Here is a 12196-nt window from a genome sequence, read left to right on the forward strand (position 1 = left end):
AGTCTACATGTGTGCTCAAGTCTTAAACCATTCATCCATTCACTGCACCTGCTTCATGTTATTATTTATTATTGTTTTCATTTCACTTTTGTTGGAGAGAATATAATGACAGAAACCCATTTAGACTCTTTATTTTTCTTTATTTATGACTGTATTGTGTTTGTCAGTGTTGATGTGTGCAGGTTTGTCACAGAAGGAGGTTTTTGTACGGCATCTTAACCAGCTCCAATCACTGTGGTACACGTTCCAAGCTCATCCTGACAATTAAGTCTACATTCTATGATCATTCTTCAAATCTACATGTCAGATTTACTTTTCTTGAAGAGACTGAAGGTCAAAATTCATACAGTAGCAGAATTATGATGGATGTGTTTTACTGCTTTTACATACAGTTGGTGAGAAACTTTTCAACAAGTCATATAGTAACTTTACTAGAAATGAAAATGGTTTTGTTTTAGATCTAAATATAAAGAGAAATTAAAAAACAACCTCAGAAAAAGTATTCAACTTAAAGTGACCATTTGAATGAGTTCATTTCAATATTATGCAACAGTATTGCAGTTCTAAAAGTAACTATATTTTTTTGACATGTTAAAAAGTCAGTATATTTATGTCTACATTTTTTTCTTTTTTTTGCTATTTGTTTTTATTGAAGCAAACATTTTACATGACATTGCACATTCAATTATAGGATAATTTCGAGATCATTTTTTATACAGAAAAAGAGGGAATAGGAGAGAGATTGAGAGAGAGAGAGAGAGAGAGAGAGAGAGAGAGAGAGATTTTTAAGATTTATAAATAAATTGAAGGAGTATTGTGTTTCTTTCAATATGATAAATAAATAAATGATAAATATTTTATGATGTTATGTAATTTACTTTGCAAAAACATTTGGAAATATTTGCAGAATAATTTTCACATCTTAAGCAAGGTGACTACATCAGTGTGTTGCTGAAATTACTAAATTATCTTTAATATGAATATTAGGAATTATTTGCCAACATTTTATCACAAACAAACTATATTTGTCCCTTGAAGTAATCAAACCGTAACTTCACAATGCAGATTGAAAATGTCAGCAAAGTAAAATTCTAAATTGTAATGTTCCTAAACACATCATTCACATTTAATGTAATTATATATTAGTTTGTGGTGATGTAGAACTCATCCTCTCAATTTAACTGAATTATCGTCATCGGTTTGGATTTGATATCTTTCAGACAGGATCATTAAAAATTAGGTATTATATTTATCATATTTTAACCCTCTCCTTCCTGTGTGATTCATGCAGCCTGTAGTGACTGTAGTGTTGAAGTCTGTTACTGATTGTGTGTGTCTTATGTGCATCTGTGTGTCCTCCACTGGAAGTGAATCTGCTCTTTGTGTGTCTCTGCTCTCCTCTCCAGCTGGCCCCATGGTCAGGCCCTCAGTCTCTCTAACCAACCTAAAGCCAAGTACAGGAGATTTTCCACCCTTAGCTGTAAAGGTTGAAAAGGGAAAAAGGCTCTATACAATGAATCTCTCTGTAGCCCTGGTGTCTCGCTAAATCGTAACCATCTGAGAAACAAGGTGCATACATCTCACTAAGATGGAGCAGTCTTCAAGAGAAGGACATCAGACTTGGACCTCTAAGTGCAGAGGACACTGGGCCAGCTTGACTTTAAAGGTAAAATGGAATCAGCTGATCTTTGGCTACCTTCACTGATTGGACGGTCCCTTTACTATGGCCCCTTGTTTTTGCATGTTAAAATTATAGTTAAAGTACTACGAGATGATATTTTTAGAAACTCAGGTACCAACGTATTACTATGCTCAGTGTCCATGTTTAACCCCATCAGAGTGACTACACGACGAGATACAGTGATAAGTTAAATAAATACATTAGATTAGATGAGTTCCACTTCTCGTGTGATAAGTGACAAACATTAAAGACAATTTATGTTTGATGCGGAAACATTATGGTTGTGCTATGAACAGTTTACTTGGAAATATACAATGATTTCCAAACCTGTTATTAAACTGAAGCAATACAATGGGGAAAATCTTCTTCTCTTAAACATTGAAAAATATTTGAACAATTCTCAATGATTTAACTAATTAAAGAGCTTATTGTGAGCAAAGATCCCATAGTGGACAAAAGTATTCATGTTGCTAACTTTACGAAAGCAAATTTAGGATGTTTTAAATATTAAAAATCTCTTACTTAATTTGTCAAATCTCACTCTGAAAGGTTTAGAGTTATAGTCGTCCTCTAAAGTGTTTAAATTCAAATCAAAAAGTTTCATATATTACAAGTAAGTAATGCTGATGAACACAAACATACTCAGTAGCAGCGCATGAAGTGAAACAGCAGCTCTGTGTTCAGTGAAATGTATCCTGGAGGGAAATATATATCACATCCATTCCTGCAGTATATTGAGTGTAACATGTTGTGCTTGGTGAGGTTTGTGTTCAGCTCTGTGTTCAGTGGTCTGTGTCAGAGTTTCTTCTCCTTCAGCAGCTGCAGTGGCTTCCTGCTGTAACAGCTCAGAGTCTCTGCAGTCTGACTGAGGGAGGTTTTTGTACCACCAGAAATCACTGTGTGAACACACCACCACTGTGGTAACTCTGACAGTAGTAAACTGCTGCATCTTCAGCCTGAACTCCACTGATGGTCAAAGTGAAGCCAGTGCTGCTTCCACTGCCACTAAACCGAGCTGGAGTGTCTGACTGTCGTGTGCTCGCATATCTTATTAGGAGCTTTGGAGCCTGACCAGATTTCTGTTGGTACCAGGACATATGGTTACCATTAGAATCACTGTAAACAGCTGGGTTTGTGTTACAGCTCAGAGTGACAGTGGATCCTGGAGTAAATGTCACTACTGGAGGCTGAGTCACAGTCACCTGACCGCTGCATCCTGTGGATGAAAAACAAATCATTGATGGATGATCAGATATCAATGAGAGAAAAGGCAGCACACTGTGTTTGAAATGTTGCTGAGTGAATGAACCTGTAAAACAGCAGCAGGCCAGCGTCCAGATGAGGATGGTGATGAGAGTCATGGTGTTTGTGCTTTCTGCTGTGTTCACTCACAGATCTGAGTCCTGCAGTGTTGAACTCACACCACTATAAAGCTTCTCAGTTCACTGGAGGATCAGCTGATGATGCAAAGCCTCCTCTCTATGGAAATGATTTCTCTGCTCTCCACACACTGAAGGGACACAAACTGGGACACAAACCCAGGAGGGAAAACAGCTTGGATTGACACTTTCTCACCTTATTGGGATGGAAAATATATTAAATGAGACATGCAGGTGAAGATTTACAACTCTTGGATTAAAATGGTGAACACTGTGGTTTGAAAGGATTCATCTGTTTCTCTGCTTTATTTTCATTACATAAGAATAAGATGGTTCACTTCATTTTATCTCAAATTATATATCCTAATTATTAATATATAAATTGTTAAATGTGGAGCTGTAACTGTTTGCAAAATGCCAAAAAAATATTTATATATTTTATAGAATATGTATGTGATATATTTATATGTACCACTCGAGAAATAGTTTTTAATATAATCAGAAATCATGCTGCTCTGTCATTACAAACTGTCAGACGCCTTTACTCACTTTCTCTCTGTGTAATTATGAGCTGTACATTATACCAGAGCGCCTTCATGTGGCGATATTCTGCTTTTTCTGGTCTGAAAATGTAAAAATACAAATGAATGAAAAGTGTGAATATGTAAAATCAGAAAAATATAAGACAATATTTGAGACAACATGAAGTAAAAAATAAAACCAACACATAAATGTTCAGAAAAACACAACCATCCTGATTCTATGGAACTATTTACAATGAAATGATCACAGGCCTAAATATGGTATGATAACATATTAAACATACAAATACATCTTATAAAAGAACTTTACATCTATTTTTACTTGTTATATGTGTTTTGTGAGAGTTGAAGATACTTTGGAAAGACCAAATCTCTGCCCCCACTAAATCCTCCATCTGGCCCGAAGATCAGGCCCTCAGTGTCTCTGCTCCACCAAAAGCTGCAGAGTAATGTGAGTAACTAAGGCTGGCCAACATGGAAACTGTGTATTTGACTTCTTTCTCATGCTTGGTCTGTAACTTGTGTTAATGGCTGTATACTCATCACTACTTCCTGAGTCACAAGTGATTGAAGTCAAGTGAGTTCCTGATAAGCTGATCAGCTGTGTGAGTGTGTTCTCCTGTGACCTCTGACCCTTGGGCTATCAGCAGAAATCTCAAGCATCTGAACTTTTTACCTGAACTATTTACCCTTGAAGTCTGCTTACATTATACATGTGTGGAGTCCTTTGAATGTATCTGTACTTTACTCAAGTGTGTCCATTTTGGGATACTTTTTACTGTTACTCCACTACATTTTAAACTAACATATCCTACTTTTGACCCCAATGTGAGTTTCTGTACTTAACACAAGTACAGGATTTGTGTACTTTGTCCACCACAGTCGATCACAGTCTAAAGCTCTCTAAAGAGTTAAAGGCTGATCATGGGGATAGTTGTAATGAGAGGAGGAAGACCAGGGGAAGTTATTGAGTATTTCAGAGTGAACTAACCCCAACCTCTACCAGGATGTGTCTGTAGACCTCATATACTGTATATTTGAGTGAAAAAGCCGATGTGACTCCTGTGTCATCTCAGGTACGACCTGTCTGAAAGAGCATTGAGTCTTTGTCTAAACAAGTGTGTGTCATCAATGCCAAATCAATGGTAGGAGAATCATATTTTCTCTCTTCTGTTGAGAATGTCATTTAAAACTCATTGTCCCAAGATCATATAAATATTTCATTATATCTACATAAGTGTAACATGTTGTGCTTGGTGAGGTTTGTGTTCAGCTCTGTGTTCAGTGGTCTGTGTCAGAGTTTCTTCTCCTTCAGCAGCTGCAGTGGCTTCCTGCTGTAACAGCTCAGAGTCTCTGCAGTCTGACTGAGGGAGGTTTTTGTACCACCAGAAATCACTGTGTGAACACCCAGACACTGTTTGGGTAATGTGCACTCTGACAGTAGTAAACTGCTGCATCTTCAGCCTGAACTCCACTGATGGTCAAAGTGAAGCCAGTGCTGCTTCCACTGCCACTAAACCGAGCTGGAGTGTCTGACTCTCGTGTGCTCGCAAGTCTTATTAGGAGCTTTGGAGTCTGACCAGATTTCTGTTGGTACCAGTTCATATAGTTACCATTAGAATTGCTATATACAGCTTGGTTTGTGTTACAGCTCAGAGTGACAGTGGATCCTGGAGTAAATGTCACTACTGGAGGCTGAGTCACAGTCACCTGACCGCTGCATCCTGTGGATGAAAAACAAATCATTGATGGATGATCAGAAATCAATGAGAGAAAAGGCAGCACACTGTGTTTGAAATGTTGCTGAGTGAATGAACCTGTAAAACAGCAGCAGGCCAGCGTCCAGATGAGGATGGTGATGAGAGTCATGGTGTTTGTGCTTTCTGCTGTGTTCACTCACAGATCTGAGTCCTGCAGTGTTGAACTCACACCACTATAAAGCTTCTCAGTTCACTGGAGGATCAGCTGATGATGCAAAGCCTCCTCTCTATGGAAATGATTTCTCTGCTCTATTTACAACTCTATTTTACGGCTGATTATTTCTTCATTTGGTTCTTAATTAATCAGAATAATTGTGTTCACTTACACATATACATACTGCTCAAATTTTGCATAGTTATAATTAAAATGTGAATTGTCAATACGGGGGCTGTAACTGTTTGTTACTTATGTCACACCTGATCTTTATAATCACACTTCCCTCACCTCAGTATCACAGTCAGGTTTAGTTTGTTTAATGGTACAAGCTATATTGCCATCATCTGTCTTATAAAACTTCACTTCTGAACCTACAGTTTTATGAATGTGGTTGTTGTTGTAATGTACTTACTGTACTGATCCAATATGAATTGACTGAAGAAGGTTCCAACCCTTTTAGGTATATTCTAGCACCAGGAATAATGCTTCATACGACTTAAGACATTTCGTTTTTAATCAGAGTGGACATCAACATGTCCACTTTGAAAGGAGTTCTGCTTGATGATACTGAGAATATAAGATTTGAATTGAGGATGAGATCTAATTCAACCCACATCAGCAATGTTCATAAATAAATTAACGTTCCAAACTTCTCACCCTGACTCAGTGAAGCCAACATGACTCAGCAGAGCTCCTGGAAACACTCTGACTGAAGAACTTAAACTGTAGGAAGCAGTTATGTATAATAATTATGCAAACAAAGTTAACATGCAGCTGTCCATGTGAAACAGAGAGTGAGCAGTGGAGAGGAGTGAGAGTAGATCTCCTCATGGGACTGAAGAAGAAAAGCCTCTGACCTTTTCTTCTCTTCTTCCCTTACAAACATCATAAATTGATGTTTGTCGCCTCCTGTTGGCAGAACAGATGCAATATCTGATTTGGTGTCGAACATACTTCTTGTTTTTGTTGTCACGGGCATCATTGTGGTGATTACACTGTTTCCCTTGTGATGAAATCATATATATATATCAAGAAACTTTGACAGATAACTGCATTCTCACTTTAGCATTCCTGGAATCAAGTTGTTATCACCCTCAAAAGTTTACAAAGTGTAGTGTGGTCACATATACATCTAAGGTTTAGGCTGGAATATTCTGAAGGAGCCAATAATAAGTCCTCATGGTGTTGTGCTAAGACAGTTATCAGTTTGATATTCACTTTTCCACCATAAATAGCTTTCACTCTGTTATACACCTATTAAAACATGAACACATTCAGTTACTTCTGATTTGCACATTCACTGAAAGGGAAAATTATAATCCTGTGTTTATGTTCAGAATGTCTTCACTCATAAAGTTAATGGAAAAGTACTAGAGACAGATGCCACATAACCAACACATACACAGTTCATCAATATTGCTTCAGTCCTCATTAAGGAGACAATGCACATTCTTTGTCTCTGTGTGTTAAGCCTGTATGTTCCGTCCGGCTCGTTCAGGGACATAGAAATGTCTTCTGCCTGAGAAAGCTGGACCCCTTCAGACACCTCAGACTGCTCTGACTTGACTCCTGTCCCGGGTTACAGCACAGGAAGAACAGACTTTGGCGTGATGTTCAGTCCACTCATCTGGTTCCTCAGATTCCTGTAAGAGTGGTGGAACATCTGTGCAAACCGCCGCCCCAGTCAAGTAATTCCCCAGTATTGGTAGCAGGGACAGACACTTTTTTAACCTCTCCAAACAGCAAATCAGAGAGGAGATGAAAATGTTGCAAGAGAACTCTCAGAAGAACCAACCTGATGCCAAGTACAGGAGATTTTCCACCCGTAGCTGTAAAGGTTAAAAAGGGAAAAAGGCTCTTTACAATGAAACTCTCTGTAGCCCTGGTGTCTCGCTAAATCGTAACCATCTGAGAAACAAGGTGCATACATCTGACTAAGATGGAGCAGTCTTCATAGAAGAACATCAGACTTGGACCTCTTATTGCAGAGCACAAAATGGAATCAGCTGAACTTTGGCTAACTTCACTGATTGGACGATTCCTTTAATATGGCCCTTTGTTTTTACATGTGAAAGTTAAAGTTAAAGTAGTACGAAATGATATTTTTAGAAACTCAGGGACCAACGTATTACTATGCTCAGTGTCCATGTTTAACCCCATCAAAGTGACTTTACGACGAGTTACAGTGATAAATTAAATAAATACTTTAGATTAGATTAGATTGGATGAGTTCCACTTCTTGTGTAATAAGTGACAAACATTAAAGACAATTTATGATGGATGTGGAAACATAATGGTTGTGCTATGAACAGTTTACTTGGAAATTAAACAATGATGATCAAACCTGTATTTTAACGTTTGAAAAACATTGAACAATTCTCAATAATTTAACTAGTTAAAGAACTTATTGTGAGCAAAGATCCCTGTAGTGGACAAAAGTATTCATGTTGTTAACTTAATGAAAGCAAATATGAGATGTTTTTAATATTAAAAATCTCTTACTTAATTTGTCAAACCTTACTCTGAAAGGTTTAGACTTATAGTAGTCCAATAAAGTGTTTAAATTCAAATCAAAAAGTTTCATATATTACAAATAAGTAATGCTGCAAAACACATACATACTCAGTAGCAGCACATAAAGTGAAACAGCAGCTCTGTGTTCAGAATAATGTATCCTGGAGGGAAATATATATCACATCCATTCCTGCAGTATATTGAGTGTAACATGTTGTGCTTGGTGAGGTTTGTGTTCAGCTCTGTGTTCAGTGGTCTGTGTCAGAGTTTCTTCTCCTTCAGCAGCTGCAGTGGCTTCCTGCTGTAACAGCTCAGAGTCTCTGCAGTCTGACTGAGGGAGGTTTTTGTACCACCAGAAATCGCTGTGTGAACACGGGACTACTGTGGTAACTCTGACAGTAGTAAACTGCTGCATCTTCAGCCTGAACTCCACTGATGGTCAAAGTGAAGTCAGTGCTGCTTCCACTGCCACTAAACCGAGCTGGAGTGTCTGACTCTCGAGTGCTCGCAAAACTTATTAGGAGCTTTGGAGTCTGACCAGATTTCTGTTGGTACCAGAACATATAGCTACCATAACTCGAATGACTGTAAACAGCTTGGTTTGTGTTACAGCTCAGAGTGACAGTGGATCCTGGAGTAACTGTCACTACTGGAGGCTGAGTCACAGTCACCTGACCGCTGCATCCTGTGGATGAAAAACAAATCATTGATGGATGATCAGAAATCAATGAGAGAAAAGGCAGCACACTGTGTTTGAAATGTTGCTGAGTGAATGAACCTGTAAAACAGCAGCAGGCCAGCGTCCAGATGAGGATGGTGATGAGAGTCATGGTGTTTGTGCTTTCTGCTGTGTTCACTCACAGATCTGAGTCCTGCAGTGTTGAACTCACACCACTATAAAGCTTCTCAGTTCACTGGAGGATCAGCTGATGATGCAAAGCCTCCTCTCTATGGAAATGATTTCTCTGCTCTCCACACACTGAAGGCAACGTGGGACACAAACCCAGGAGGGAAAACAGCTTGGATTGACACTTTCTCACCTTATTGGGATGGAAAATATATTTACATGAGACATGCAGGTGAAGATTTACAACTCTTGGATAAAAATGGTGAACACTGTGGTTTGTAGGATTCATCTGTTTCTCTGCTTTATTTTCTTTACAGGGTTTTAACATTTTTGTTTTAAGGCTGATTATTTCTTCATTTGTTTCCTAATTAATAACAATAATGATGTTCATATTATCTAAAATGATGTATAGTTGTAATTGAAATGTAAATTGATAATAGGGGAGCTGTAACTGTTTGTTTCTCACTGAAAGAAAACTAAAGTAAAAAGCCCCAAAAAAATATTTTAATTATTAAAAAAATCAATATATACTGATAAGAAAAGGTAACATCAGTAATCTTAAAAGTAGTTCAGTCTTCTTCTAAAGATCAGACATGTTTCATAGTAAAGCTGCTTGTTCAAAGTGCAGGAGGTTTTTGTACGGCCACTTAATGAGTTTGTATCACTGTGGTTGACTTTTGGTGGAGGAACCAAACTCATCGTTGACTGTAAGTACCAGAGATTTATACTTTATACAACATATAGTTTATCATCTTTATACCAAGCTTAGTTCAGAGTGTGATGAAGTAAAAATTCATTTTTTAACAATGAAACATTTTTACCAAGTTTTGGTCTTCACCATGAAGTACTGATCATGAAGGTGGAGAAGAAATGTGAGGTTACGTTTAACGTTCTCTCAGATGATATTAAAGTGAGACATTTGATATGAAAACATGAATTTATGAAACTATTTGAAGGAAGTTTTACTTTTATATATGTACAGTTTAAAGTGTTCATTTTCAAAATGTAATGATTGAATTGTGTTGAATTGTGTTCATTCATATAGACGTTTGATTCAAATGTTGAGTTAATTCCTGTCAAACACATTTGTGACTTTATAAGTGAATTCAGTTAACAGTAACTTGGACTTTGTGTTCATGGTTCATTAGTTTTACATGAACTGAACAGGAAGTGAAAGAGACAGACGACTAAAGTTTCCACTGTATTTGAATACACACACATGCACACACACACACACACGCGAGTCTTTTGCGCCAAATATGCAATATATTTCAATTGGAAAGTAATGAAGCAGAAACAAAGACATAACTATGACCATAATAATTTATTTTGAGTAGCTACATTTATATTGACCTCATGTGGCTGATTGTCTAAAAGTGAGAGATGTATTCTCCTCTCCTCTCCTCTCCTCTCCTCTCCTCTCCTCTCCTCTCCTCTCCTCTCCTCAGTGGGTGTGTTGCAGCCCACCCTGACCCTCCTCCCCCCCTCTACAGAGGAGCTGCAGCAGGGCAGTGCCACCCTGGTGTGTGTGGCCAGCGGGGGCTTCCCACCGACCTGGAGGCTGGGCTGGAAGGTGGGGGGCACCAGCAGCTCTGAGGGAGTGTCAGACAGCCTGGAGGTCCTGGGGAGGGACGGCTCCTACAGCTGGAGCAGCACCCTGAGCCTGGGTGCAGACCAGTGGAAAAAGGCGGGCTCAGTGAGCTGTGAAGCCATTCTGACTGGTCAGAGTCCTGTCACTCAAACCCTGGACCCTGACCACTGCTCACAGTAGATTTGGATCAACACTTTCTGTTTACAAATGCTGTTTCTTGTGTGTTAGAGAGCTGCAGGAGGCTGCAGATATCCTCTGTTCAGCTGTTTGAGCAAGTTCCCAAAATGAACACTGTTGATGTTTGTTGCTTTCCATAGCTGCTTTTCTTCATACTGAGCTTTATATTCATCATATTCTCATCTCATTATTGCTAATCTGATATTGATTTCCTCTTTCATCAAAATGTAACACAAAAAATAAATTGCTGATATTTGAAATAAAACTATCAATTCTCATGAGTTCCTGTATATTTTTGTGATGTTTTCACCACAACAAACTCCATTTCCATCAGAATCCAATTCAGAATAGTTTTAACGTGAAGTAGGTTTTCACTTACAAGGAATTTGCATTGGTAGTTGGAGCAATCACCATATCAAGAGAAAGAAAGAGAGTAAATCTAAAAATAAAACATACAATGTTATTTACAGAATATATAAATACAATCAACAATTATACAGCTGAATGTGTCTATGGAGAGTGGAGTATGGAGTGTGTACACTGTGGCTATGAGTGTATAGATAAGTAGATCTTACTAACATCACACCTGATCTTTAAAATCACTCTTCCGTCAGTATCACAGTCAGGTTGAGTTTGTTTAATGGTACAAGTTATATTACCATCATCTGTCTTTCAAAAATAATTCACTGCTGAGCCGACACTTTAATCAATGTGGTTGTTGCAATAGATTTTTTTTAACTGCTAAAATACATAAATTAACTGAGGAAGTTTCTAGCCCTTTAGCTATATTCTAGCACCAGTTAAGGCTTCATCTATACTTCAGAAATATTCAGTTTTAATCAGGGGCGACATCAAAATGTGAACGTTGAAAGGAAAGTTCTGCTTGATGGCACTTGTGTGGATCCACAGTGATGTGTTCAGTGAACCACAGATCCTCATCACAGACTCTTCCACTAAACTTCTGCAATTTACAATGCACTGTGTGAAACAGAGAAGAGAAGAGAAGAGAGGTGAGGTGAGGTAGAGAGAACACTGATCCTGAGAGAATTTGTTTTAAATATGATCATGATTCTCTGTCATTACAAACTGTCAGAGACCTTAACTCACTTTTCCTCAGTGTATATATGAGCTGAACGTTGAACCAGAGTGGACTCAAGTGGCGACTTCCTGTATTTTCTAGTCTGAAAATGTAAAACTACAAATGAATGAAAAGGGTGAAAATGTTAAATCAGTAAACAGGTTTACACTAGACAATATCTAAGACAACATGAAATAAAAATGACACAAACAGAAAAACACAACCATCCTGGTTCTATTTCTAAAACTTTACAATGGAATGATCATGACCTCAGGTACGACCTGTCTGAATGAGTCATTGAGTCTTAGTCTATGCAAGTCATCAATGCCAAATCAAAAGCCTCCTTTCCATGCACACAAAGGCTCTGGAAATTCCATTGAAATCATCCCAATTCAACCCCTCAAATTTGTGGAGTCAGGTTCCCATTTAGAAATAGTTTGCACTAAATCCAGACACACACATTATGATCC

At 38.1% G+C, this 12196-nt stretch overlaps 1 pseudogene and 1 gene segment (V, D, J or C); one reads left to right on the top strand and one right to left on the bottom strand.

The window, feature by feature from the left end:
• Positions 1–2574: 2574 nt before the first annotated feature.
• Positions 2575–7233, bottom strand: LOC143006115 (immunoglobulin kappa variable 4-1-like; annotated as a pseudogene).
• A 2254-nt stretch (positions 7234–9487) lies between these two features.
• Positions 9488–10926, top strand: LOC143006116 (Ig lambda chain C region-like; the record flags this gene model as incomplete). The annotated part of the segment is given in 2 exon segments: positions 9488–9587; positions 10329–10926. Coding segments are annotated over 2 exon segments (423 nt in total), but the record flags the coding sequence as incomplete, so codon positions are not given.
• Between the last annotated feature and the right edge of the window lie 1270 nt (positions 10927–12196).

The sequence above is a fragment of the Genypterus blacodes genome, unplaced genomic scaffold (genome assembly GCF_046128005.1).
Source record: "Genypterus blacodes isolate CSIRO-AG114 ecotype Tasmania unplaced genomic scaffold, CSIRO-AGI_Gbla_v1 ptg000073l_1, whole genome shotgun sequence".
Lineage (NCBI taxonomy): Eukaryota > Metazoa > Chordata > Actinopteri > Ophidiiformes > Ophidiidae > Genypterus > Genypterus blacodes.